This window comes from Xyrauchen texanus, chromosome 3 (assembly GCF_025860055.1).
Source record: "Xyrauchen texanus isolate HMW12.3.18 chromosome 3, RBS_HiC_50CHRs, whole genome shotgun sequence".
Lineage (NCBI taxonomy): Eukaryota > Metazoa > Chordata > Actinopteri > Cypriniformes > Catostomidae > Xyrauchen > Xyrauchen texanus.
In genome coordinates this window covers 55,938,983-55,966,751 of record NC_068278.1, presented here as the reverse complement: position 1 = coordinate 55,966,751, position 27,769 = coordinate 55,938,983, and the positions used below count along the sequence as shown (strand labels likewise).

General features: G+C 38.1%; 1 protein-coding gene across 2 annotated transcripts; it reads right to left on the bottom strand.

Moving 5' to 3' along the window:
- Positions 1–8,843: 8,843 nt before the first annotated feature.
- slc1a3a (solute carrier family 1 member 3a) lies at positions 8,844–27,090 on the bottom strand. 2 transcript variants are annotated; one of them, XM_052107590.1, is made up of 10 exons: positions 26,932–27,090; positions 25,765–26,030; positions 24,094–24,231; positions 18,254–18,458; positions 18,123–18,165; positions 16,962–17,233; positions 16,070–16,303; positions 14,241–14,435; positions 13,713–13,847; positions 8,844–9,462 (listed from the first exon to the last, which is right to left on the bottom strand). In XM_052107590.1, the coding sequence occupies exons 2-10, from the start codon at positions 25,943–25,945 to the stop codon at positions 9,252–9,254; spliced, it is 1,614 nt and encodes a 537-aa protein (XP_051963550.1). In that variant the 5' UTR covers positions 25,946–26,030; positions 26,932–27,090; the 3' UTR covers positions 8,844–9,251. The 2 variants fall into 2 exon arrangements, with proteins under 2 accessions (XP_051963550.1, XP_051963558.1); XM_052107598.1 differs by having other exon boundaries at positions 25,765–25,973; positions 26,932–27,068.
- Between the last annotated feature and the right edge of the window lie 679 nt (positions 27,091–27,769).

Below are 27,769 nucleotides of genomic sequence, written 5' to 3'. Positions count from 1 at the left end.
AATGACAAAGCAAAAGACACATTTTATCACTGAAGAAAAAAAAAAATTGACATGGGTATTCTGACCCTTAAATCAGTACTTGGTTAACAGCTTTGGCAGCAATTACAGCCTCAAGTCTTTTTGGGTATGGCGACAAGCTTTGCACACCTGCGTTTGGGGATTATTCTGCCATTCATTGGACCAGGGAAACTTCTTACAGTCTGAGAGTCCTTTAGGGGTTTTTATGCGTCTTTCACTCAGTAGAGGCTTCAGTTTGGCCACTCTGCCATAAAGCCCAGATCAGTGGAGTGTTGCAGTTATGGTTGTCCTTCTGCAAGTTTCTCCCATCTCTACACATGATCTCTGGAGCTCAACCAGTGTGACCATCAGGTTTTTGGTCAGCTCTTACCAAGGCCCATCTCCCCCGATTGCTCAGTTTGACCGGGCGGCCAGCTCTAGGAAGGGTCCAGGTTGTTCCATACTTCTTCAATGCAGCCGAAATTGTTTTGTAGCCTTCCCCAGATCTGTACCTTGACACAATCCTGTCTCTGAGCTCTGTAGACCGTTTCTTTGACCTCATGGTTTGGTTTTTGCTCTGATTTGCATTTTCAGCTAAGAGACCTTATATAGACAGGTGTGTGCCTTTCCCAATCATGTCCAATCAATTAAATTTGCCGCAGGTGGACTCCAATCAAAGTGTAGAAACATCTCAAAGATGATCCAGAAAAATGAGAGGCACCTGAGCTAAATTTTAAGTGTCATAGCAAAGTGTCTGAATACCTATGTCAATGTGATATTTCAGTTTTTTTCTTTTTAATACACTTGCAAAGTTATCTAAAATGTTTTTTGCTTTGTCATTATGGGGTCACCAACGATCCTTCGCCAAATTTCATAGTGGGTGTGAGACAGTGTGGCTTGAAGGCCTCTCCAGGTCTCCATCTAACCATTAGATGGCCAGGTGGAGGATCGGTGATGATCTGGGGGGCTTCAGCAAGGATGGAATCAGTCAGATTCATCTTTGTGAAGGACACTCGAATCAAGCCACGTCTTGTGTTATCCTGGAAGAAAACTTGCTTGCTTCTGCTCTTACAATGCTCCCCAACTCTGAGGATTGTTTATTCCAGCAGGACAATGCTCCATGCCACACAGCTTGTTCAATCAAGGTGTGGATGGAGGACCTCCAGACCTGAACCCCATTGAAAACCTCTAGAATGTGATCAAGAGGAAGATGGATGTCCATCAAACAAAACCGAGCTGCTTGAATTTTTGCGCCAGGAGTGGCATAAAGTCACCCAACAGCAATGTGAAAGACTAGTAGAGAGAATGCAAAGACACATGAAAGCTGTGATTGAAAATCAGGATTGTTTCACCAAATATTGATTTCTGAACTCTTCCTAAGTTAAAACATTAATATTGTGTTTTTTATAAATGAATATGAACTTGTTTTCTTTGCATTATTCGAGGTCTGAAAACATTATCATTTTTGTTATTTTGACCAGTTGTCATTTTCTGCAAATAAACGCTCTAAATGACAATATTTTTTATTTGAAATTTGTGAGAAATGTTGTCAGTACTTTATAGAATAAAACAAATATATTCATTTTACTCACACATACCAATAAATAGTCAATCCAGAGAAACTGATAATTTTGCAGTGGTCTGTTAATTTTTTCCAGAGCTGTATATATATATTATATATATATATACACACAGTATAAATATTAATGAATTTATATTTTTATAAAGCCTTCATATATAGTTTACACATATATTTACCTACTTATATATGTCATATATATTTCAGTATATATTATATATTTATATATATACACTCAGCAAAAAGAAGTATCTTCTCACTTTCAACTACTTTTATTTTCAGCAAAATTAACGTGTAAATATTTGTATGAACATATAAAGATTGAACAACTAAGAAATAAACCAAACAAGTTTCACAGACCTGTGACTTACAGAAATGGAATAATGTGTCCCTGAACAAAGGGGGGTCAAAATCAAAAGTAACCATCAGTATCTGGTGTGGCCACCAGCTGCATTAAGTACTGCAGTGCATCTCGTCCTCATGGACTGCATCGGATTTGCCAGTTCTTGCTCTGAGATGTTCCCCCACTCTTCCACCAAGGCACTTGCAAGTTCCCTGACTATTCTGTGGGGAATGGAGCTAGCTCTCACCCTCCGATCCAACAGGTCCCAGACGTGGTCAATGGGATTGAGATCCGGGCACTTCGCTGGCCATGGCAGAACACTGACATTCCTGTCTTTCAGGAAATAACGCACAGAACAAGCGGTATGGCTGGTGGCATAGTCATGCTGGAGGGTCATGTCAGGATGAGCCTGCAGGAAGGGTACCACATGAGGGAGGAGGATGTCTTCCCTGTAACGCACAGCGTTGAGATTGCCTGCAATGACAACAAGCTCAAGGGTTTGTGCCCATAGGCGATGTTGTTGCCAGTGATGTCTGGTCAGGACTTGCCTTACAACAGGCCTACAAGCCCTCAGTCCATCCTCTCTCAGCCTATTGCGGACAGTCTGAGCACTAATGGAGGGATTGTGCGTAACTGGTGTAACTTGCGCAGTTGTTGTCATCTTGTGCCTGTCCCGCAGGTGTGATATTTGGATGTACTGATCCTGTCCAGGTATTGTTACACATGGCCTGCCACTGCAAGGACAATCAGCTGTCCTTCCTGTCTCCCTGTAGTGCTGTCTTAAGCGTCTCACAGTACAGACATTGCAATTTATTGCACTGGCCACATCTGCAGTCCTCATGCCTCCACATAGCATGCCTAAGGCACGTTCACACAGATGAGCAGGGACCCTGGGCATCTTTCTTTTGCTGTTTTTCAGGGTCAGTAGTAAGGTCTCTTTAGTGTCCTAAGTTTTTATAACTGTGACGTTAATTGCCTACTGTCTGTAAGCTGTTAGTGTCTTAACAACTGTTCCACAGGTGCATGTTCATTTATTGTTTATGGTTCATTGAACAAGCATGGAAAACATTGTTTAAACCCTTTACAATAAAGATCTGTAAAGATATTTGTTTTTTACAAAAGTATCTTTAAAATACAGTGTCCTGAAAAGGGGGCGTTTATATATATACTGCAAACCACCAAATAAATCCAGAAAGAAATTAGTAAATTGTAGCTCAATATATTTGCCCCTTGCTTATATATTAATATATATATATATATATATATATATATATATATATATATATATATATATATATATATTACAGATAGACTGTTAATTGGTTTGACAGATAAGTTTAACCAATATTTACACTTGTCCACTTATCGGTTATCGGTTCTTTTATAGCAGGTTTATGGATAAAGTTAGTTACTTTCAATCTTAAATATGAATTAAGTGAGGGGCTTTGCACAAGTGTATATTGCAACTAAAACTTTAATTAATTCTTTGTAGACACAGTATTACTTTGTTTGCAATATTAATGGTAGTCTTTATGATTAAGTTGTTATTTTGCCTAAAAGTAAGTAACACAAAAATAATCAGTATCATATCAGCCATTCAAAATCAATATCAGTCGATCTCTAACATATATTGTATATCAGGTGTTATCAACAGGGGCGGTTCCGCCCCCAGTGTGCGTTCAAAGGATTCCAGGGGACGCTGAGAGCAAATTAGTAGAGAGGGGGGCGTTAGGTTACAAATCGGGCGTGTTTATCAGTCATGGTTTGGAATATACATTTTTGTTGCACTTTCTCATTAATAACATTTTGTTATTTTTTTACCAAAAAAGTTACATAGTGTAGCTTTAATCAAAACTATCGTCAAGTTCCTGTTTGCATTAAAATGTTTATCTAGACTCCAGTATACGAGTTGGTACCACGATTCAACTGATTTTGAAGTTTAGTGAAGCATCTGAAGTATCTGGTTTAGCAGCATCAAATGCTGATGCAACTGTATGGCTCTGTAGGTGGATACGGCTCAATTGACAGAGCAGTGCGAGTGCAAAGCAGGTGCGTTTTTACTCACTGACCAGTGTCAAGCTCTTAAACACGCACCTCTGATCATTGCTGTGCTGGAAGAACCAGTGAGAAGCAGGGCGCGAGACTCGGAAACCATTTGAATTCGGCACAGAATTCTACATGAATTTACTATAGTAACACTAACTGTACTTTAGGCAGAAAGATTCATAATACATATCGTATCACTACTTCAGCTCTATTAAATTTGTCTACATTAGGGGAGTGAGGAAATATAATAACTTTTTGTAAAATTTTTTATCTTTTTGTATTTATTGTTTTCATGTGTTTATTGTGTTTCATGTGCTTACTATGGTCGTGTTACACATACCACTGTTAAAACGATACAAATAGATAAATAATTAAAGTTTTCATAAGGGCAAATGCAAAATACTCTATTTTCTTAGATGAAATAGAAATACATAAATCATAAAAAAAAAAAAGAAAGAAAGAAAAGAAAAGAAAAGAAAAGGCTAAAAAATATTTATATTTTTAAGGGAATGAAGTAGGGGGGCGTTCATCAAAAAAAGGTTGAGAACCACTTCTGTATATATTTATGGTGCTTTACAAATAAAAATAATAGAAATGAGAAAAAAATACACAGACATGTATCTCAAAAGATTACTTCAATCATTGTAATATACAAGGTGAAAGGTTATATATAACATGACATATAGAGCTGTCCTTTGACCTCGCCTGTACTTTCACATCTCACCACTAGATGGCGAGTTTGTATAATTATTAAAGATAGGGGGCAAGTAGATTGACCTACAATTTACTAATTTCTTTCTGATTAACTTGGTGGTTTGTGACACAAGTGTCATAACAGAGGTAAAGTAGCTATAGAAGCTATCTGGAGCTATATTAATTAGGTTTTCAGTAATAATTACTCCACTGTTCTTGGTTGTACTTGGAAACAGTGACCCAAAAAAGTATTTGGACATTTAAATGTTATTGCATTAGATAGCAAACAAATTAAATAAAGTGGCATTTATTTGAAAGAAAATGGTACAGCACAGATCGACTGAAATATATGCATTACTACCACTAATAGTCTACTGAATATCCAATCCTTAAACTTTTATAGTTATTTTAATCATTATTAAAATTTGTATTCTATTTATTTCTACTGTTTTGTGTGTGTGTGTGTGTGTGTGTGTGTGTGTGTGTGTGTGTGTGTGTGTGTGTGTGAGCATGTATTTATCACTTTGTGGGGACCAAATGTCCCCAAAAGGATAGTAAAACCCGAAATTTTTGACTCTTAAGGAAAACAGCTTATAAATCATACTAAATTATGTTTTTTGAAAATGCAGAACGTTTTCTGTGAGGGTTAGGTTTAGGGGTAGGGTTAGGTTTAGGGGTTAGAATATATAGTTTGTACAATATAAAAACAATTATGTCTATGGAAAGTCCCCATAAAACATGGAAACACAACGTGTGTGTGTGTGTGTGTGTGTGTGTGTGTGTGTGTTATACTGTATTATCTGTATAACACCTGCACTCAACATGTGTTGCTACAAGGAAATTTCTCTTTTGATATTAAAGTATTTAAATACTATTCTTTTAAAATCTGGTTGTTAATGTTTGTCAGACGTTAGTGTAATGTGTTAAAGTGATGAATTACATCTGTGGTGACTCTGCGGACACCTGTGTGAACTTAGGAGAACTGACTTCACTGATTAAAAGTACTGGCAAAATTGTTTATAAATTGTTACAGAGATAGTGTAATAGTTATGCAAATATACAGATTTAATCATAATATTATTTATTGCATACAGAAGCAATGTAACACACTCTCCTTACTACTGAGATAAATGTACTTCCAAATATTTTTATTTGGTGCTAGATCTGACCATTCAAAACTGCAGACGAGTTCATATTACTCCTTGATTTGGGCACAAAAATTAAAAGAAATCCAAATATAGTTTTTGTGTCTTTTAATTTAATTTTAGATAGTTGTCAAGGCAAGATTTTTCATTTTCATTTAGTATTTATTATCTAATATTTTATCTTTATTTTATTTTATTTAACAAAAATGTTTTTTATCAGTTTTAGTTTTCGCTAGTTGTGTTTTATCTATTGATAAACTACTTGGATTTTTAGGTTTAACTAATGTGTTTTCAGTAAAACAATACTCATGTTTACCTCAAGTAAAAGCACTGCGATGAGGATCACACCAGGCGAACACACTGCCCATGAATACATTGTGTCAACAAGGTCTTGACATACAAAGAGATCAGATAGCACATTCTTTCTAAGAGAGTACTATAACACCATGCACTTGATAAGCACATGATAATAACGAGGGGTTGAAAGATATCAATGGTAAGCCATTGTCAAAAGATGACGGATGTAAAGGAATCAGAAATCCAAATCGTTTTATTACTACAGAGCTGGGTGGTGCTACCCTGATGATTCATGATTCAATTTCTGTATTATCAGTGTACAGTGAACATTGTTGTGTGACTCCAGATTGTAGTGAGTGAGCAAAATAAAAGGAGATGTTATGCAAACACAAGATTTAATCCAATGTATGGATGATCTAGATTCCAGAAATTTAGAAGCAGCTTACATAAAAAATGCACATTTCTGAAAAGACAATAAAGGTAACAGAATAATCACTGTCTTTCAGATGAGACGTTAAACCGAGGTCCTGACTCTCTGAGGTCATTAAAACTCCCTGGGCACTTCTCGTAAAGAGTAGGTTATAACCCCGGTGTCTTGGCCAAATTCCCCCCTTTGGCCCTTCTCAATCATGGCCTCCTAATAATCCCCATCCCTGAATTGACTACATCACTCTACTCTCTCCTCTCCACCAACAGCTGGTGTGTGGTGGGCGTTCTGGAGCACAATGGCTCTCCCGTCGCATAATCCAGGTTGATGCTGCACACTGGTGGTGGTTGAGGAGATTCCCCAATACTATTTGGAGTGCTTTGTGTGTCTAGAAAAGTGCTATATAAATGTAAGGAATGATTCATTATTATTAGTACCTCCTAAAAAGCATACAGGCAATGTGAGCCGACCTAACCAAAAAGTATTTTTTGTTTTATACATTCCATTATTCTTTTCAAAATGACATTCATCTATATAAGTCTTGGAATGACATTATAACATCAATTTGTGGTCTGAATGCCTTCACAGATTGCAACTTTAAGTTAACAGAAAAGCCTACTGAATCTGTGTGGCATGAAAACATTGTACTTTATTGTTTCTGGCGCCTCTGTCTCACTTTCCAACTTAAGCTGCCAAAAATGTCCTGACTCATGTGCGTCATAAATGATAACCAGTTTTAGCTATTATTCGACATGTTATTTATTTTTAAATGTGCATTATTCACTTAGTACACAGTTATAAACTGAGCAGATATCATGATATGATTACTTATCATTTATAAGTAATTGCCTTGTGTTGTTCGTTTTGTGCTGACACATTTTGTGTTAAAAAAATGAAATGATAAATCTCTCATATTGCATTAGATCATTTTTATAAACTTTTTGTTTGGTTAATATGACTTTTTTGAACATATTTTGTAAAATATATTTTTTATTGTTTGGAGGATTTATTGAACTGAGCTCATTCTGGGACAGTGGGGGGCACTTCCTGCGTAAGAACAAAGGACAAAAAAATACTTATATAATAAGTGAATAAATCACTTGCTTGATCTGAACAAAATATGTGCCGTTCTAAGGCCTAGAATCTGGACTTTACAATGGATATAGCTGATACCAATTATCAAATTATGCTTTTTAATTTGCTGACAAATAAGTAATGTTTAGTTCACATCATTTGCAAATTTGTTATCACAACAATTATATTCAGAGTTGGTAAAACCATAAAATATATATAGTTTGTATATCATATACTGTGTTATATATCGTTGGAAAGGTCTCAATTTGTAAAATGCAACAAGCATATGTTTCACTGCTGTGAGGATTAGTGTATATAATTCCATTTATATCCACACATATATATATATATATATATAAACTGGTGTCTTTTTCTCACATTTTTCCTTATAACTTCCTGAAACACACATATAGCATAGAAAATGACATGTCATAACTTAAAACAGAATATCCTGATTCAAACAAGCCCAAACTCAAATGATAAGTAGATCTTGAAATATTCCTCAAAGAGTGTACATGCAAAGACGATGCACAAGACGGTGCTCAACACACGATGTGTGTGTGTATGTGTGTGTGTGTGTGTGTGTGTGTGTGTATATGCGTGCCCATGTCTGAGGACTTAGCAAACACATATCCACATATGTGCTCATCTAAAAGATTGGGATACTCCTGAACACGTAATATTTCTGTATTTTGGGGGACCTGGGTAGCTCAGCAAGTAAAGACGCAGACTACCACTCCTGGAGTCGCAAGTTCGAATCCAGGGCGTGCTGAGTGACTCCATTCAGGCTTCCTAAGCAACCAATTTGCCCAGTTGCTAGGGTGGGTACAGTTACGTTGGGTTAACCTCTTTGTGGTTTCAATAATGTGGTTCTCGCTTTCAGTGAGGCGCGTGGTGAGTCGTGCGTGGATGCCGCGGAGAATAGTGTGAGCCTCGTCAACAAGCCACGTGATAAGATGCGCGGATTGATGGTCTCAAACACGGAGGCAACTGAGATTTGTCCTCCGCCACCCGGAGTCATTGAGCCACCTTGAGGACCAAGAGCGCATTGGGAATTGGGCATGCCAAATTGGGGAGAAAAGGGGAGAGAAAAAAATCCTGTATTTTGTAGTCTAATACATTCATGTCCAATGGCCGGTCATTTTTGACCGGGAACACAAGTGTAACAATGTGAAAACAAAAATGAAAGAAAATGTTCCGAATTTTGGGGGTGTTTTCAGATACCATATGTGAACAAAGTCAAGGAATTGTATTCCAACATAAGGGTTGAATCAGTTTATTTTTCCAGCCCAATTTGAAATATATTTTTAAAATCAAATTCTGCACATGATGGTATTCATGGTACATTTTGTATTAACAAAACCAAACCTGCATCTAGAAAATTATTAAAATCTAATTTTTACCAGTCTAATCAATTTACTAGCTCTAGAACAAAACAGTTGAAAAAGGTCCGATGTGGAACATGCGTGTCCATTTCTGCTATCACAATGGACATTTCTATACATTTGTATGTCTTTGACAGGCGTACTGCATAAAACATTTGAGATGAATATCAGACATCACTAGCGTCTGACTAAGTCACAAGTATTTGTACAATAAATCCATTTTGCATCCATTTTTCCATGGATGAACTCCTCAGAAAACAGGCTGTTACATTTTGGTCTCGCTGTCAAGGATCTTGGCATTTTCACACTCGCTCTCCTGAGAGATGAGCTGATATGTTTTCTTGGTCTCGTTTTCCTCCAACACAGAGTTTCCGATCTCTGCATCGATGGAGCGCAGCTCGTGACGTGACAAATGCTCCACAATGCCAGCGCCAATGGAGTCACCCAGAACATTAGTGGTTGTGCGCAGGCGATCTCTGAAACGGAAGATGAAAAGAGAGGTAAAAAGATCATGCAATAACACTGTGCTCTGCCCAAGTTAGCCAAAACACCAACTGTTTTTGGACTCATTTGGCAAGTGCTGCATTATTTTGTCACTGCAGTATGGTACAACGGTGCCAAAGGCCACCCGGGAGTAAAAGACTCCTTTGATTTGATTTTCTCCCAAAACACTAAACAGCAACAAAGCCTACCCCAGTACTTTCCTTAACACCTGTTTGTCTCAATGTACTGCAAAATATCTCTGATACATTGCTCCATCAAGTTTGTTCCATCAATATTTAATAAAAATAAATGTATTTTTTTAAACTTGATATACTTTGTGACCAGGAAAAAATCAAATTTTCCTTAAGGTGTGCCTTTAGCCCCGTTGTACCCTACATCTTGCATTCATTAAGCTGTTTTTATGCATGGCGGACGTAAACAATTGGTTTTCCGTGATTTTATACATTGTTGCGAATTCTGCTGGTTAGAGGAATGTTCCGGGTTCAATAGGAATTGAAGGAATAATCCGGGTTCAATACAAGTTGAGCTAAATCAACAGCCTTTGATTTGTGGCAAAGTGTTGATTACCTCAGAAAATAGTTTCAACTCATCTCCCTTATTTAAAACAAAAGCAAATATCACTTTTTTTATCTGTGAATGAAAATTGCTTTCTAACCTTATTGGAGTTATATCCAATATTTCAACTTTGTTGCCATCACAATATAATGTCAGTAAACCCTGTAATTGATTTTAACACAATAAAATAATGTTCATATTTTTTATGTTTAACAGTATGTATTTTAATATTTGTGGACTGGCCCCATTCACTTCCAGTGTCGTACTGTAACCACGATTTTTGCTTCTAATGTTGTAATCAACATTATGCCATAAATGTCAATTACAGCTGAAGTACGTAACTTTTTCTGTGTTAAATAATTTCTCTTATCCTAACTGAATATGCAGACACAACTATAAGTAAGCCATTCATTGGTTAATTTTCTCAAAAACTGTAAACACTCTGTTACTGTTGTGCTTTTAAAATTGCTCTGTTTGTTTTGAGCAACCCGCTTAGACCCGGCCCAACAATGTTTCTCAACCAATGGCGTGAGTTGGGGGCAGGACTTTCTGTTTATTTGACCAACGGCAGATGGGGGGGCGTATTCAGAAAGCTGTTTTGAAAAATTTTTTTTTTGCAATTCCGTTGGGTGTTGCTAGTGTCGACCGAAATTACTTTAAGCTTTAATCTTAACTTTTATTGAACCCGGAAATTTCCATTAAATGTCACATAGATCACATTATCGAGCTGTCTGAGGCAGAAGAAGTGTCGTTGAAATTGTGAGACTGACTGTCATAATCTTGGAAACATCAGACAAAATGGGTTGAAAATGTGTTACAGTATGTTTTGCACTGTATGCTATTGTTTTTCAGCAAATGTGAATACATTTGTATTTGTCATAGAGTTGCATTATAATTTTCAGCTATTATTGCAAATGAAAAACCTAATACATCATTTATTTTAAATTGTTAATTGTTTGCAAATTTTTTTAAAAAAAGCATTAAATTAATGATAAATATTTTTTTCTCCTTAAACATATACAAATACATTTCTAAAAATAAAATGTAAATATTATGATAATAAAAACAACGGTAACACTTCCCAATAAAGTTCTATTTATAAACATTAGTTAATGCATTGGGTATCATGAACAAACAATGAACAATATATTGTTTACAGCATTTATTAATCTTTGTTAATGTTAGTTCAAAGTGCATTAACTAATGTTAACATATACAACTCATGATTTAAAAATGTCAGTATCCTGGCACTGACAGAGACATGGATACGTCCTGAGGATACAGCAACACCTGCTGCTCTCTCCAACAACTTCTCCTTCACCCACACCCCTCGACATACTGGTAGGGGTGGGGGAACAGGTTTGCTCATTCATAATAACTGGACTTTTTCACCACAGGCTTCACTATGTAATAATGCATCTTTTGAATTCCATGCCATTACTACAATACAACCCACAAAATTACATGTTGTTGTCATCTATCGCCCCCCAGGTCAGTTGACAAGCTTTCTTGAGGAGATGGATGTCAGGCTGTCCTCCTTGCCAGAGGATGGCAGGCCACTTGTGGTTCTTGGCGATTTCAACATACACCAAGACAAACCCCAGGCCATTGAACCGAATACTCTTCTGGCCTCATTTGACTTGGAAAGACTACACACCACAGCAACTCACAGGTCGGGCAACCAGCTGGACCTCATTTTTACACGTAACTGTACCACCTCAAATATTCTTGGTACACCTTTACATGTCTCTGATCACTACTTTGTTCAATTCAACATGAACGACGCCTTGTCATACCAAAACAAAGAGGCACCAAAACACTTTCCCGGACTTTCAGTTTCATCATACCACGGTGGTGGAATAAACTTCCCAACTCAATCCGGGAAGCTAACTCACTCTCTATCTTCCAAAAACGGCTAAAAACACATCTTTTCCAAAAGCACTTAACTGGTCACTAAAAAAAATAATTATTTACATTTCTTGTTGCACTTAAATCTGTTTTGTATACTATTCTGATGATAGTGAAACTTTATAGTATGGCACTTTTCGTACCACTGTCTCCTTGATGATTCACTTATGCTTTCCTCTTTTGTAAGTCGCTTTGGATAAAAGCGTCTGCCAAATGAATAAATGTAAATGTTGACGTTAACATGAACCAATTTGAATAAATGCTGTAAAATGATTGTTCGTTGTTAGTTTATGTTAACAAATGTAAGTGTTTCCAAAACAACATTAAATAAAAATAAAAGTACATGTTTTCTATTTTAAATAGAATATATTTTCTATAGAAATAATATATAGTACCTTTTGTGGTGGGGCCAGTGAAAATGTTGGAAGGACAAGTATAAATCTAAAACAGTGGCCCGACCGGTTCAGCAAATTAGTATTTATTGTTGAGCCCTGCATCTACTTAATAATGGTGCAGTTTTCAGATTCGTTCTAGGCTTTACACATCTGGATCACTTAACATAACATGATCATTTGTTGTGCTCTGAGGACCCCATGCAGCTTCCGTATAAGAAAAATAGTTCCTCCATGTTGTGAGTTGTGTTTTTGCTGACCCATCTTTCCTAGTATGAACTTTCCTCCTTTGGAACCCCTCTGTCCCTCCAGGGCTGAGGTCTCTTATAAACTTCACAATAGCCGCTCTGTTCTGAACGCTGTTGCTCACAGCATCACGCCATAGACTGCTTTAATCCGCATATAATGTGACGGCGAGTGCACTGACCATCGTGAATTCGGTTTCTGGCATGCAGCAGAGACGGTGACTTAAAGCATGTCAGTTTTGCTGTGAAATCTACTGTAATAATCGACGGGTCGCAGGAGCTTGCTAGTGGTCATGAGAGTATTAATCAGTAGATTCTACAATGTTCATTGGAAGCAGATGTCTGCAAGGTCATGCACAAATGGATTATATGGTTTATGAAATGAGAGAGGAATTATCTTGCTTCCTTTTCAGCTCAGAATTCATGCCTGGTTCTGTGTGTCAGTACACTCCATCAAAGCACCTTAAAAGCCATTTAAACAAACACTGTACAGCATTTGTGGCACAATGTTGATTACAACAAAAATGTATTTCAAATCATCTCTCAAGTGAAAATTGAGGTCGCAGTGAGGCACTTACAATGGAAGTGAATGGGGGCGATAAATCGATAAATCGACTATAATTGTTTTAGAGTTTACAGCGTTACGTCATCGTGGCATTGAAGTTGTAAAATTGGAAATATAAGCGATTTTGTCACACTAAAATCATGTTAACATGCATAATGTTTACGTCTTGTGTGGCTATATTGTGGCAATATTTTGAATATTTCAACGTTTACAGATTGGCCTCATTCACTTCCATTGTAAGTGCCTCACTGCAACCCAGTGAGGCACTTTTATATATATATATAAAAGAGAGGGACAGGTTGAAAATATTTTTTGTGGCAATCAACTTTATGCCAAAAATGCTGTCGAGCTTAACTTGTATTGAACCCTAAATCTTCCTTTAATATCCATGACTATTTAAAGTGATATTCCCCAATATTTTCAAGGTTTTTTTGGCAGTTAAAGTCATGTCAGTGGTCTTACTTGGAATCCATATATTTATTGTGGTATGATCTTGCACAAATAAATGTATCTTTTACTTCAAACATTTGTTACAATACATGGAACAAAGTACTTACAGGAACCAATCAACGGCAACAATTAGAGTGATGTCATCAGTCGGTAGTCCCACAGAGGTCAGCACTATCACCATTGTAACTAGGCCAGCCTGAGGGATTCCAGCTGCACCAATACTGGCTGCTGTTGCTGTTATGCTGTTAAAAATGATACGTTTAAGATTAGGAACTGTAATAGTGTTCCAAATAATTTTTTTCATTATGGACTTTTTTATTTAGTTTTTAATTCAGACTGATTTGTTACTGAATCAGTTAGACTGATTTGTGAACCGGTTCATCCAATTTGTTTAAAAGAACTTGAAAGAATGTTTCGCTCACAAATCAGACACCTCTATGGGTCCATTGTGGTTCTATGTTAGTCTACACAAGACTGTTTTATTCTTGTATTTTCTTGACAAGATTTTAATTATTTCCATGACTTTTTTTTTTAGGCTTGGAAAACACAATTTGAAAATTCCCTGACATTTGTATTTTTTCTTTGACCACAGGAATCATGAAGTTAGCCATTTTTTCTATTTGTCCAAACTGTACCTGATGGTTAGAATCTGTCCAAAGTTCAAGTCCATGTTGTTGACCTGTGCAATGAAGATAGCAGCCAGAGCTTCATACAGAGCTGTGCCATCCATGTTTATAGTGGCACCCACTGGCAGCACAAATCGTGTTACACGTTTATCCACATGGTTATTTTCCTCCAGACACTTAAAAGTGATGGGCAGAGTGGCAGAGCTAATGAGAGAAACAAAACAAATGAGGTTAGTCAAGTGCTACTTTGTAACATTTACAAAACATTACAATGATTTCCTCAAAATGACATAAACCATTTCTAGAAACTGGATGGAATTTCTAAAGATACACCAATCAGCCACAATATTAAAACCACCTGCCTAATATCGTGTAGGTCCCCCTAGTGCCACCAAAACAGCTCTGACCCACTGAGGCATGGACTCCTTAAGAGCTCTGAAGGTGTCCTGTGGTATCTGGCACCAAGACTTTTGCAACAGATCCTTCAAGTCCTGTAAGTTGCGAGGTGGGTCCTCCATGGATCTGAGTTGTTGGTCCAGCACATCCCATAGATGCTCAATCGGATTGAGATCTGAGGAATTTGGAGGCCAGGGCAACACCTTGAACTCTTTGTCATGTTCCTTAAACTATTCCTGAAAATTTTTTGCAGTGTGGCAGGGAGCATTATCCTGCTGAAAGAGGCCACTGCCATCAAGGAATACCATTGCCATGAAGGGGTGTACATGGTCTGCAACAATATTTATGTAGTTGGTTCATGTCAAAGTAACAGCCACATGAATGCCAGGACCAAACGTTTCCCAGCAGTACATTGCCCAGAGCATCACACTGCCTCCTTCCAATGGTGCATCCTGCTGCCATCTCTTCCCCAGGTAAACGATGAACCCGCACCCAGCCGCCCACATGATCTAAAAGACAACATGATTCATCAGACCAGGCCACCTTCTTTCATTGCTCCATGGTCCAGTTCTGATGCTCACATGTCCATTGTAGGCGCTTTCAGTGGTGGACAGGGGTCAGCATGGGCACTCTGAATAGTCTGCACCTACAGTGTGTTCTGACACCTTTCTATCATAGCCAGCATTACGTTTTTCAGTAATTTGTGCTACAGTAGTTCATCTGTGGGATCGGACCAGACGGGTTTGCCTTCACTCCCCAAGCGCATCAGTGAGCCTTTGGCGCCCATGACCCTGACACCAGTTCACCGTTTGTCCTTCCTTGGACTACTTTTGGTAGGTACTAACCACTGCATACCGGGAATACCCCACAATACCTGCCGTTTTGGAGATGCTCTGACCCAGTCCATTTTTCCTGCTTCCAACACATGAAATTGAAGAACTGACTGTTCACTTGCTGCCTAATATATCCCACCCCTTGACAGGTGCCATTGTAATGAGATAATAAATGTTATTCAGCTCACCTGTCAGTGGTTATTATCAAGGACAAAGGACAAAAGTTTTCAATTGAAGTTGAACTTGTGTGCTTCAAGATTTCTCAACCCATTTGATAGCTTTATGTGAGCAACAGACCTGAAAATTTGGGACCAATTTTTCTCAAATAGTCCACAGTATGTGTAAATGGTGTGCTTTTAAATTTGAGTGTGAAAAATTGCAGGTGGCAGCCCAACAATGCCCCAGAGTTGAAGAGGCTGAATTCTCAGGCACTATCATTGCATGGAAAAGAGCAACTTCTTTTGTTTTACACAGAAGAATTACGGCATTTGTAACAGTCAGACTTCTAGATGTGACATATTCACTCATGGCTGGCACTTTTATTAAAAGTCATTCCTTGAAAAACACAGTTAACTAAACTGAATAAGTAGTATGGGTGTACAATTTTACCTGGAAGAGGTACCTAGTGCAGTGACAAGGGCTTGCAGAAGACCACCGATGAACACAAACGGATTTTTACGCGTCACCAGGAAGTAGAGCAAGGGTAGAACGATGATAGCATGTATCATCAGGCCAGTGATGACTGTGATGGTGTACATGCCTAACTGCCCACCCATTGTTGACAGGTCATCCATCTCAACTATCTTTCCCGCTATCAGGAACAGTATGCCCAATGGCGCGTACCTTAGGTGGGATAACACAATAGATATTTACTGCATTTATGATCACTGTTGTTCAGTGGAAAGAATGAAGTGAAGAAATAGGTATAAAGTCAGATAAATATATGTTAAAATATTGCCTTATTTTAATTTATTTGAGCAAAACAACTGATTAGTGTCAATATGAAATCAAAAATGACTCTATTTTCATTATTAACACACATTCGTGGTCTTATTGTGCAAGATTTTTCATTGCATGCTATTCCAAAGAAAGTTTGTCTGTACAATATCTCATCAAAGTTTAATAACTTGCTCTGCCCTAAAATGACTTTCCTTTTTGGCTGACATCACCAAGCCCTCCAACCACCTGTCATAGAGACCCTTTTCATTATCCAATCCCTATGGAGAAAATTACGTTCAACCCTAATTTATTCTAATATCCCGTTTTACTCTGAAACGCATCACATTACATAAGTACAATGGGCTGCAAATCACCCTTTCATGTTGATTTTATGTCTGTGAAAAGTCAAAATTACAAAAGGCCATGACATGATTTTTATAGTTTTATAACAATTGGTTTCCATTTATTATGAAAACCACTAAACACTTTATAAAAAACTAAACACTTAATATGTCCATTCATGTGCTCAAAGCTGTGAACTTTCCCACTCTAAATCACTCACCACATAATAATGGCAACCAGCCTCATGATGGCCTCGTTCAGACAGTCAAAGAAATCCCGCAGAGGCTGACCCTGCTCCTTCATGCTTCCAATAATGAGACCAAAGCACATGGAGAAGACCACAAGTCCAAGCGCGTTGATTCCATTAACCGTTCCGAGCACTGGAATCATCTCTTCATGTTGGAGTTCCTGCGACCCGTTATTCAAACTGAAGAGTGTCTCGTTCACCGTAACTTTTACTGTGACCAAGCGCTTTGCATACTTTGTCTTAAACTACGAAAGAATGAGAGAATAGACACAGTAAACATGTGTACTTGGTTTTCTTTACCGTTATATGGGGTAAATATATTTTGACATTTTGTAAAGAAATTGTGTGTTGTGCTTGCCACCATGATGCTAGGGTGCTCGGGTGGTTGCCATGGCATTGCTAAGGGGTTGCTGGGTTGTTATGGGTGGTTACTAAGACACATTTGTTGGTTGCTAGGGTATTCTAGGTGGTAGCTAGGTGGTTGCTTGCTGGCCCATATCAAAATAGCCTCTATGAAATATCATAGATATTACAGTATTTTTTAATACAGTATATGACTCCAACTTTTCATTCGTTCAGTGTAAGTTTGGGATTTGTTTACATTTATGCATTTTGTAGACGCTTTTATACAAAGCGACTTACAGTGCACTTATTACAGGGACAATCCCCCCGGAGCAACCTGGAGTTAAGTGCCTTACTCAAGGACACAATGGTGGTGGCTGTGGGGATTGAACCAGCAACCTTCTGATTACCAGTTATGTGCTTTAGCCTACTATGCCACCACCACTCTCTTATCATCCACCAGGCGTAAATTGTAGTCAGATTGTTTATAAAAGTAATAGCACACCTCTCCTCAATAACCTGATCAATTTGAGGTATCATTTGTCCAGGACTAGTTACACGCAGAAGTTGAATTCTTAGAGATAGGGTATAAAGCAAACACCGTTCTGAATATGACCAATAATAGTAGTGATGCTTGCTTTAGTTAACACCACTTAAAATAAATAATTTTAGGGGGGAAAAACTGAACAATTAGATATGAGCATATGAGAATATTGAATGAACATGAGGGGGAAAACACAACAACATAAAAAGAACAAAAAGAGATCACTAAATAGACAAAGGAGACTTCACCTGTTGCGTACACGCTTGCACTATATTGGGAGGAAACATATTTCTGTAAAAGTAAAAAAGAGACATCAAATTGCATTTAAACAAAAGACTCAAAATAAAAGTGTAAACGTAAAAAGTTTACTTCTCAATACCTTATGAGATCTAGGAAGGCATCTGCAGGGCTAACTTGCTCTATTTTCTCCCGTTTAGTAAATTCATCTTTAGAGCCTTTTCCTGGATGGATGATGAGCACCATGACGATCCCGATGAAGACAGCGATGATGGTGGTGGTAGTGTAGTAAACTACAGCTCTTAGACCCATCTTCCCCGAAGCTCGACTGTCCAGTGCTGCCATGCCTGCACACATGTGACGTTAATCTCAAACGTTAGTTTCTCATGATGAATGTGCATATAGTATTGCAAGCAACAGCATATGTTATCTGCATATTATTACTTATTTCCACATTTTAGGAAATAGTGAAGTCATCAAAACTATTAAATAACACAACTGGCTCATGCTTAAAAGGATAATTCACCCAGAAACAACAATGATGTCATCATTTACTCACTCACATATTGTTTAAACCTACATTAAAGGAAATGTTATGCAGAATGTTAGCCTCAGTCACATTCACTTGCACTGTATGAAAAAAAAAGATGCAATGAAATTGAATGGTGACTGAGACTAACAAACTATCCCTTTAAGCATTAGCCAGATTTAAAGGTGCACTCAGTCATTTTTCTGATTTTAAATCCTAAATTAATTAATATTTTTAATTGTTTTACGAAAACCCGGACTCGAAGATGGTGTTTGAACCCAAAGGCAGGTATTTATTGAAAACACAAATAGAGAAACGGGTGAGTATCAAACATAAGATATTGAGCAGGTGTGATGAACAGAAACCTGATGACATTTCGTATTGAAGTAGGGAGAGGTTATCCTTGAAGAGCCACACACACTATTTGAAGGAGACGTTGGAGAGATCGCTGAAAGTCACTGGAGTGGAACACACACAAATCGAGGGAGACGTTGGAGAGGAAACATGGAGAGATCACTGAATGTCATTGGAGTAGAACTTGGAGACTTATGGGAGAACAGGTGAGTCTGTATTCCACGGGAGACCAGACATCGATTGAGGAGTAAGTGGAGCTTATTTTGGGGAGCTGATTGGCGTGGTGATGGAAGGCAGGTGCAGGTGATTAGTATTCGGGAGAGAGGGAAGGTTGGGTGTGTGTGTGTGTGGCGGGAGAGTCAGGTGAATCTGTGACAATATGTAGGAAATCATGACCACTCATATTAAAATGAAGACTCCAGTCATATCAGTAACCTTATAAAAGCTGTTTTATTCTACATGGAGAGGGTCCACACATGGGGGCTGCCATGATAGAATAACACGACCAGCCGATTTCTACTTGCTTAATCTCAGTAACCATCCTGATAGTTGACACTTTCACTCATTGTTTAAAGTAATCATAGCTGACTACATTTCTACAATGGCATCTGAAACTGAAAACTACTGATTTTAAATGATGCTGCATCCAAGCCACTAGGTGTCAGTGTAAGTCCAAGATGACACAAAGACAAAAGTTACTGAGTGCACCTTTATTTAATTAACCCTTATTTATTTAAACCTTTATTTAAAAAAAAAAATGGAAGTTATACTTCTCCCTGCCCAATAGGGCAAAATGCATTTTTTATCCATAAATATTGCTATTTATTTGTCTTAATTTCTTGTCAAACCAATGCACAAAACCCATTGCCTTTTCAATGCAACATTTATTTAAAATCAAATTGATTGTTATGGGAAATGCATGCAGTTTAGGCTGCACTTTGACACTCAATGACAGTAGATCCTAAAGCAGTAAAGCAGTATATTTCCTGAAGGTTATATAGAAATAGGTTGTATAGAAATGAATAGGTGGTTTCCTTTCTTTTCAATATAACTGAAAACAGCTATTGTATCGGACAATGTATGTGTCCCATTATTAGTATGGCATTAGTATAGGATGGTGTGTGTGTGTGTGTGTGTGTGTGTGTGTGTGTGACCCTAAATAATGATCTCACTGCCCTCGAGCCTATTAAACCCCTGAGTTTCCACCCCAAATACCCTAACCCCCCCGTCACCCTCAGACACTGAGGCCTGGGAACCTTGCGCACAGGTCATGATTTCTTTCTGCTACTCTCATTAATTCTCATCTCCATGGTAACAATGTCTCTGACAGGCAAGAGTCTTATAAAGTCTCATTCTCCTATACTGAAATGTAATCTCCTCACATACGCACACACACTGTCTTCAAAGACCAATTTGTGCGACCCTCACTGAGAAGTTTGTATTTAATGAAAGCTCTTTTTCCGTGGAAATCAGTGAACAGACCGATACGCAGGATTTTGCTGATTATCTAAATATATCTGTTCAATCAAGTGTCTATACAATGAATTCTTTGTCAGTTGTAACATGCTTACTAATGCACGCATCACTATAAAGGTAAGGGCATACTTTGTTTTTCTATGTGTGCACTACGCAAGGGCGTCTTTTATGGGTGGGACACATCCCTACCACTTTTTGAAATAGCTTTCGCAAAAAGTGTCTAATGCAGAAGAAACCGTGCCTGTTCCATTTAGTTCTTGTGTGTTATAATAAGTGACGGTCCGGGTGCTAGAATGTGTTATTATGGATGTTATGATGAGTACTCGTAGAATCTGTTATACTATGATTGACATTGAGTGTCAGCGGTCAGCATTGTTCTCTCGTGCATCCAGACACGAGCTCTACTCACTCTGCACATTTCGCGGCCGACCCACCGACCCGCTCGGTTCTCCCAATGGCCAGTCCACCCCTGATCGGCCCCAAAGTGTGTTGGCACACAGGGAAAATGCCCGGTATGCCAGATTACCAGTCTAGCCCTGTATGTGTAACAAGTTTTTCCCAAATGTATCTCGATTTATAATATACACTCACTTAGCACTTTATTAGGAACACCTGTACACCTACTTATTCATGCAATTATCTAATCAGCCAATTGTGTGGCAGCAGTGCAATGCCTAAAATCATGCAGATATGGGTCTGTAGCATCAGTTAAGGTTCACATCAACCATCATAATGGGGAAAAATGTGATCTCAGTGATTTCGACCGAGTCATGATTGTTGGTGCCAGACTGGCTGGTTTGAGTATTTCTCGCCAGTTCTGCCAATGGAAACGCCTTGTTGATGAGAGAGGTCAATGGAGAATCGCCAGACTGGTTTGAGCTGACAGAAAGGCTATGGTAACTCGGATAACCACTCTGTACAACTGTAGTGAGCAGAATAGCATCTCAGAATGCACAACATTTCGAATCTTGTGGCAGATAGGCTACAACAGCAGAAGACCACGTTGGGCACTTTATTAGGACCATAGTGTTCATAATAAAGTTCTCAGTGTTGTACATCCACTGATTACCATGAGATGTATCTGTCAACATATGTAAGCGATGGATGATCCATGTATTTATACACAGGCAAACAAAATCCAAGGACTAAAGCCCCCTTTTCATTGTCGTATTTCTCCCTCTGTTGTCGTGGTGAATTGTCAATTTCCTCGCAATGGATTCTTTTCATTGATGAAGAAGTTACCAATATTTTACTTCAGAATGAAATTACTGTATGTGATTTTGTTAAGCAGATGGATGAATTCAATGAAATGTATGATCAAAATTAATTCAGTATTTATTATTAATAGTATTATTTATCAATACTTTTTTCTAGTTATTATTATTATGAAAATTAACAGCAAAACAACAATAATTCAGCAAATATGAAGTAGAAATTCATAGATGTGATTTTAAATATGTACGCTGTGCGTGTGCAGAAGTAAATTACACATGTAAACATTTAATCACACTTTTACTGTAATTACAAAAGCTTTTTGGTATACTGTTTGCAATGTAAACAATCATTTCTGACTTCTACATTCATAATTGTTTAAAATACATAAGTAGCAGCCGTTTAGAATAAAGTTTAGGTCAAAATCCATTGCTATTTCTCACTTCACGCTCATAGTTTTGAATGAACACATCGCATCCGGTCATGCGTTGCAAACACTCAAGTCGCACTCATATTGAAGGAGGGAACCAAGCCATATCTAGACTAGAGACCAGAACAGAGACCTTAATGTGGGCCAGTAAGCAACAACCCACTACACCTTAGCATGATTGTGGTGACTTTTGCATGGGCACGCAACACTAAAATCTAAGTTAAACAGTAATTCTAGTTGGCAAACATTTTTCTAATGAATTCCCTTGAATAACAATGCATATTTTAACAACAATAAAGAGCTCAAGGCACAGATAGTATCTCTCTCTCTCTTTCTTTTTCTCTGCTTAAATACATCAAATGACTGCAAAGCAACAATCAGTCAATTCACTTCTGTCAAATCACTGCTATAAAGCAGCTTATAGCAATAATATACCGTATCTTTAAACTATAGTGTTTGCAATGCAGGACTTTCAAGATGTTTCAAGAATCAGTAATTCTCTAGTTATTAATCAGTAAATAAAGAAAGAGACTGCGGTTAATTTAGTTCAAACAAATACTTGCTGTGCTCACATTATTTCTAAAGCTCCACTAAATTATCAGCAAGTTTAACTCTCAAGTTCGTCCTTGTTTTGGCTTTTGCAGATTTGGTTGACTCGATGCAAAGCTGTGATGTGGAGCACCACATTAGTGTGTTTTGAGTGTTAGAGCTGAATGAAACTCTACTGTGTCATTGATGTCTGCCTTGTGACAGTACAAGAGAGAACAAGAGAGAGACAAACAGCTGAATGTCAAAAACCTGTTTGAAACGAGACAAATAAGGACGTGACTTGAATTTATCCATCAGGAATTGATTGGATTGTGAACAGTAGTCTCTATATGACAGATTTAATGGGTTTGAAATATAAGAAGGATTGATTACAAAGGCAAAATTGTATTTTTTAATAATAACATGTGTTGATAAATGGTTCACAATGAGACCAGGAAAAAGTAGTTTCAATTTTGATTTCATGTTGACTTTAAAGGCACATGACTAGCACTGTAAACTGAACTGTTCTATCCGATGCATTGAAGCGTAAAATAATCCATTTATCATTGTCAAAGTTTAGCAATATAAATGTATTGTCTTCTTTATTCTGTATATAATGTGTTTGGTCAATAGGCAATCTATAAATCTGTCCTGGAGCCTGTCTCAAAAAGTTTGTGACTTTATATAGAAGGCAGTGAATGCTATTTATGCACAGAGAAAGACTGACGAACAGAGAGAGGGGTCACTGAAAGAGGCTTTTGTTCAGTTCTCTGTATGGTCACTTTGACCATTGACCCGTTGCCTGTTTGAAAAAAGACCATCAAACACTGACCTCACCACCTGTTCCCTCCTATTCCTTTTTCTGTAAGTCAACCCCCCCACCAGAGAATTTACACTAACCTTCCTTAAAATTCTCCTTTGTTTTTATACAAAACAGCCGAAAAATTGGATCAGCTTTGTTTTGCTAACTATCAAACACTTCATCCAAAAATAATTTACTCACCCTCATGCTGTTCCAAACCTTTGTGACATTCATTCTTCCATGGAACACAACTGGAGATGTTAGGCAGAAGGGCAGCCTCAGTCACCATTCACTTTCATTGTCTGGAAAAAGATGCAATAGAAGTAAATGGTGACTGAGACTACTGCCAAACCTCCTTTTGGTGTTCCACAAAAGAAAGAAAATCATACGGCTTTGGAACAACATGAGGACGAACTGTCCCTTTAAAAGCTCTGGGACAGATTTAGTTGCTTCAGCTGTGTGACATAACAAAGGGTGATACACAAGAGGTCAATCTGTCACCCCCCTTTGAGCATGGCCAGAAAACATTCAGCCCGTCCCGTTCCCCTGTATCATACATTTATCTCAGAGCGCTGTTGTTAAGGGTTTAGCTGGCAGAGTCGCCCATGTCTCTATGCAATCAGTGCCTGGTGGTGTCGCGGTGGCCCTTACCTGTGATTAAACTGGACACCAGCAGAGGGAGTACCAACATCTGCAACATTCTCATCAGCAGCTCTCCCGGAAAAGAGAAGTACTTCATCTGCCTATAGGACATTTTATACGGCCGCAGTCCAAAGCCCAGAATTATACCTGGAACAAAACACATTCAAATCTAGTGAAATTATTGTGACATTTTTATGTAGGCTATAATTACTTTAGGATCTTTTTACATTGATGTTTATGTAGGGATGGTTAGGTTAAGAACCCTGTTTTTCATATTCATATAAAAGAGAAAATAAAATGTCACTATTTTGAAATTCTAAAATAGTCTCAATTGTTAGAGAACAATACTGAGGCTGAGTATTGTGTTATCACATCATTTAATATACTGAGAACAATATGAGCTCACTGAAACTGTATGCTGTTTTTTGGCACTGCTGATAAAGAGCAAAACTGGGAAGGGAAAATTATCACCCAATATGCAGTTTTAATCTATGACTATTAAATATGATGTCAGTATTAACATATAATATCTGATCCTGAGTATTTCTGTTTAGTATCAAATCTTTAAAGGGTAGTTAACCAAAAAGTTTCAATTCTGTAGTATTTTATTTAGTCGTGACACAAAAGAAGTTGTTAGGCAAAATGTTAGGGACTGACAGCCTCAGTCACTATTTACTTTCATTATAATGGAAAATAAATAAATAAATGAAAGTGAATGGTAACTGAGGATAAATTTCTCCCTAACTTGTGTGTGTGTTGGGGTGGGTGTGGGGGAGGGGGGAGGGGGGGGGGGTATTCTTTTAGGTTATACACTAGTAGTTACAAGGGTATTATGCTATAAATGTGGTTTATGAGGACATTTCTAGTGTTCCCATAATTTAAATCCCTTAATCATACTAAACTACTTTTTTATGAAAATGTAAAAATGCAGAAAGTCTTTTGTGAGGGTTAGATTTAGGTTAGATTCTATAGTTCGTACAATACAAAAATCATTATGTCTATGAAGAGTCCTCATAAGGATAGCTGCACCAACGCTGTGTGTGTGTGTGTGTGTGTGTGTGTGTGTGTGTGTGTGTGTGTGTGTGTGTGTGTGTGTGTGTGTGTGTGTGTGTGCGCGTTTAGGTGGTTTATGAGGACATTTTTTTAGGTTACAAAAGGGTATTATGCTATAAATGTGGTTTATAAGGACATTTCTAGTGTCCCCATAATTCAAATCACTTAAAAAACATACTAAACAATGTTTGTTTTTTTTAAATGTAAAAATGCAGAAAGTTTTGTAAGGGTTAGGTTTAGGGGTAGGGTTAGTGGATACAATCTATAGGTCATACAGAATAAAAATCATTATGTCTATGGAGAGTCCTCATAAGGATAGCTGCACCAACGTGTGTGTGTGTGTGTGTGTGTGTGTGTGTGTGTGTGTGTGTGTGTGTGTTCGTTCCATGGAAGAAAGAAAGTCATATGGGTTTCGAACCACATAATGACACAAGAAATGTCCTTTTTGAGAGACCTATTCCATAAAGTATGCGTTCCATTAAACCCCTACTATGCAATACGTTAATTTTAGAAATAAAATTTAAGTCTAATAGTATATTTTAAAATGCATTGTGCATCTTCCCTCTGAAAGTAAAAAGCAAAAATGACTTTCTTTCAATCATCTCAATATGACAGATTCAATCTCACCAATGATGACAGCAATGACTGTGAATATGACAAAGGCATTTCGTCTGAAAAACCCTTTGACGTCATTGCAAGTGATGCTCTGTACGGTGGTACGCGCCCGCAGTGAGCGCGCTGTGATTCCGTCTCTCAGCTGCTGCACTCGGCTGCGCTGCAGACCCATCTCCCCGTTACTCTGAGTCATGCCTGGAGGGGGCGCCACGCCGGAGACACCGGACACAGATGGACGAGAGCTTTAATTCGAAACACTGGGCTCTGATGGGCAATAGCTGCAGAGAACAAGATACAGGTTTATTATAACATCTCCAGTCCGTAATGTTCCTATCCATCTACGTAATAGTATTATTAGAGATAACTGGATTAAAAAAATTCCTGCAGAAAATGTGAGCAGTGCTTTTCCGCATTAAAAGTCGCTGTAATGATGCCAGGTTGTTGAGGGCGGTTGCTAGAGTGTCCTAGGTGGTTGCTAGGGTGGTACAAAGTAGTTGCTAGAGTGTTCTGGGTGCCCACCTCAAAATATCTATGACATTTTGGTACCAAGATATGGCTCGAGTCCCTCCCTCAGTGTAAGCCATTGGAATATTTCTGGCAGTTGCTTAGAAAACTAATATCACACCTCTCTTGATAAGCTTTGCGATTTGAGATATCATTCATGTATGTAGTAAGAATTGGTTTTTTTTCTATTGAATCCCTGAACCTAAGAAGTAGTGATACTCACCTTGATAAGCACCACTAATAATATTAGAGAAACACTACAAAACATTTTAATAGTTAAAACATGGGCTCTAGATTGTGTATATTTGACTTCAGACTTTTTAGTTTTGGTGTTCTCCACCAGCAAATGCTTCCTACAAAATGTTAATCTTACTAAAAACCGTTAATTCACAACAATAGTGTCCTTTACCTATTGCACACAAACAGGTTTACCAAAAACAACATTAGTGTACTCAATCATGAATCATTTTCAACACAGGTCAGCACAGGTTTTTGAAACAGAGCCAGATGCATCTACGTTCAATACTTGCAAGTTACCAAATACTGCAGCTCCACGTGTGCTTGGAATACAGTCAGACCAAACACTGCTTCTTTCTCTCTATTTCTCACTCACACACACTCTCTCACTCACATGGTCTCAGAGAACTCATCCCCCATAACAAACAGTATACTTACATCACAATAAAGGATTAAGCAGCCAGATCCCTGTGTTACTGTTATGGAGGTCCTCTATGGTTTTAGGGTCTGGAGAGCAATGTATACTTTGAAGGGAAGGCACAAGAGTTTGGAAAGGTAGAGGAGCAAGCATGGAGGGGTGAGGGAGAAGGACAGAGAAGAGCCAATTACAAAGTGGAGGGAAGACGAAACAAGGCGGAGCTTGCTGAAAGAGAGAAGCTCTTTCACACACTGGAGCAAAGGAACTGCCAACTCAACTATGGGAGGGGTTTTTAGATCACCTCCCTCTCCAGATGAAGAGATAAAGAGCAAAGCATGTGTTTGTGTGTGTTTACATATACAGTGGGGTCCAAAAGTCTAATAGTGGGGATTTTTAGGGATAGTTCACATAATAATTTAAATTCTGTAATCATTTACCCTCCTGATGTTGTTCCAAATTCTTATGACTGTCTTCCCTTTTCTGGCATGGAACACAAAATGTAGTTATCTTGCATTTTTTTAATGTTCAAGCTGTTCTTTTCCATACAATGGAAGTAATTGGTGTCCATGACTTTCCCTTTAAACTTGGAGATAAAATCAAGGTTTTGGGATTTAAAAATAATTTTTACTATTCCAAATGATTTTTATGTGGATCATTGTACGTATTGCCACTGTTTCGCTGTCCTTTTCTACATATCGTGGTGCCTTTTTGTTGTCCGTTCTGTATAACGCGGCGGCTCATTTTAGCTTATCGTGGCCCATTCAGCCAGTTTCGCGGCTGACCCAACTGGCCCGCTCGGTTCTCCCGATGGCCAGTCCGCCCCTGATCGGCCCCAAAGTGCGTCGGCCCACCGGGAAA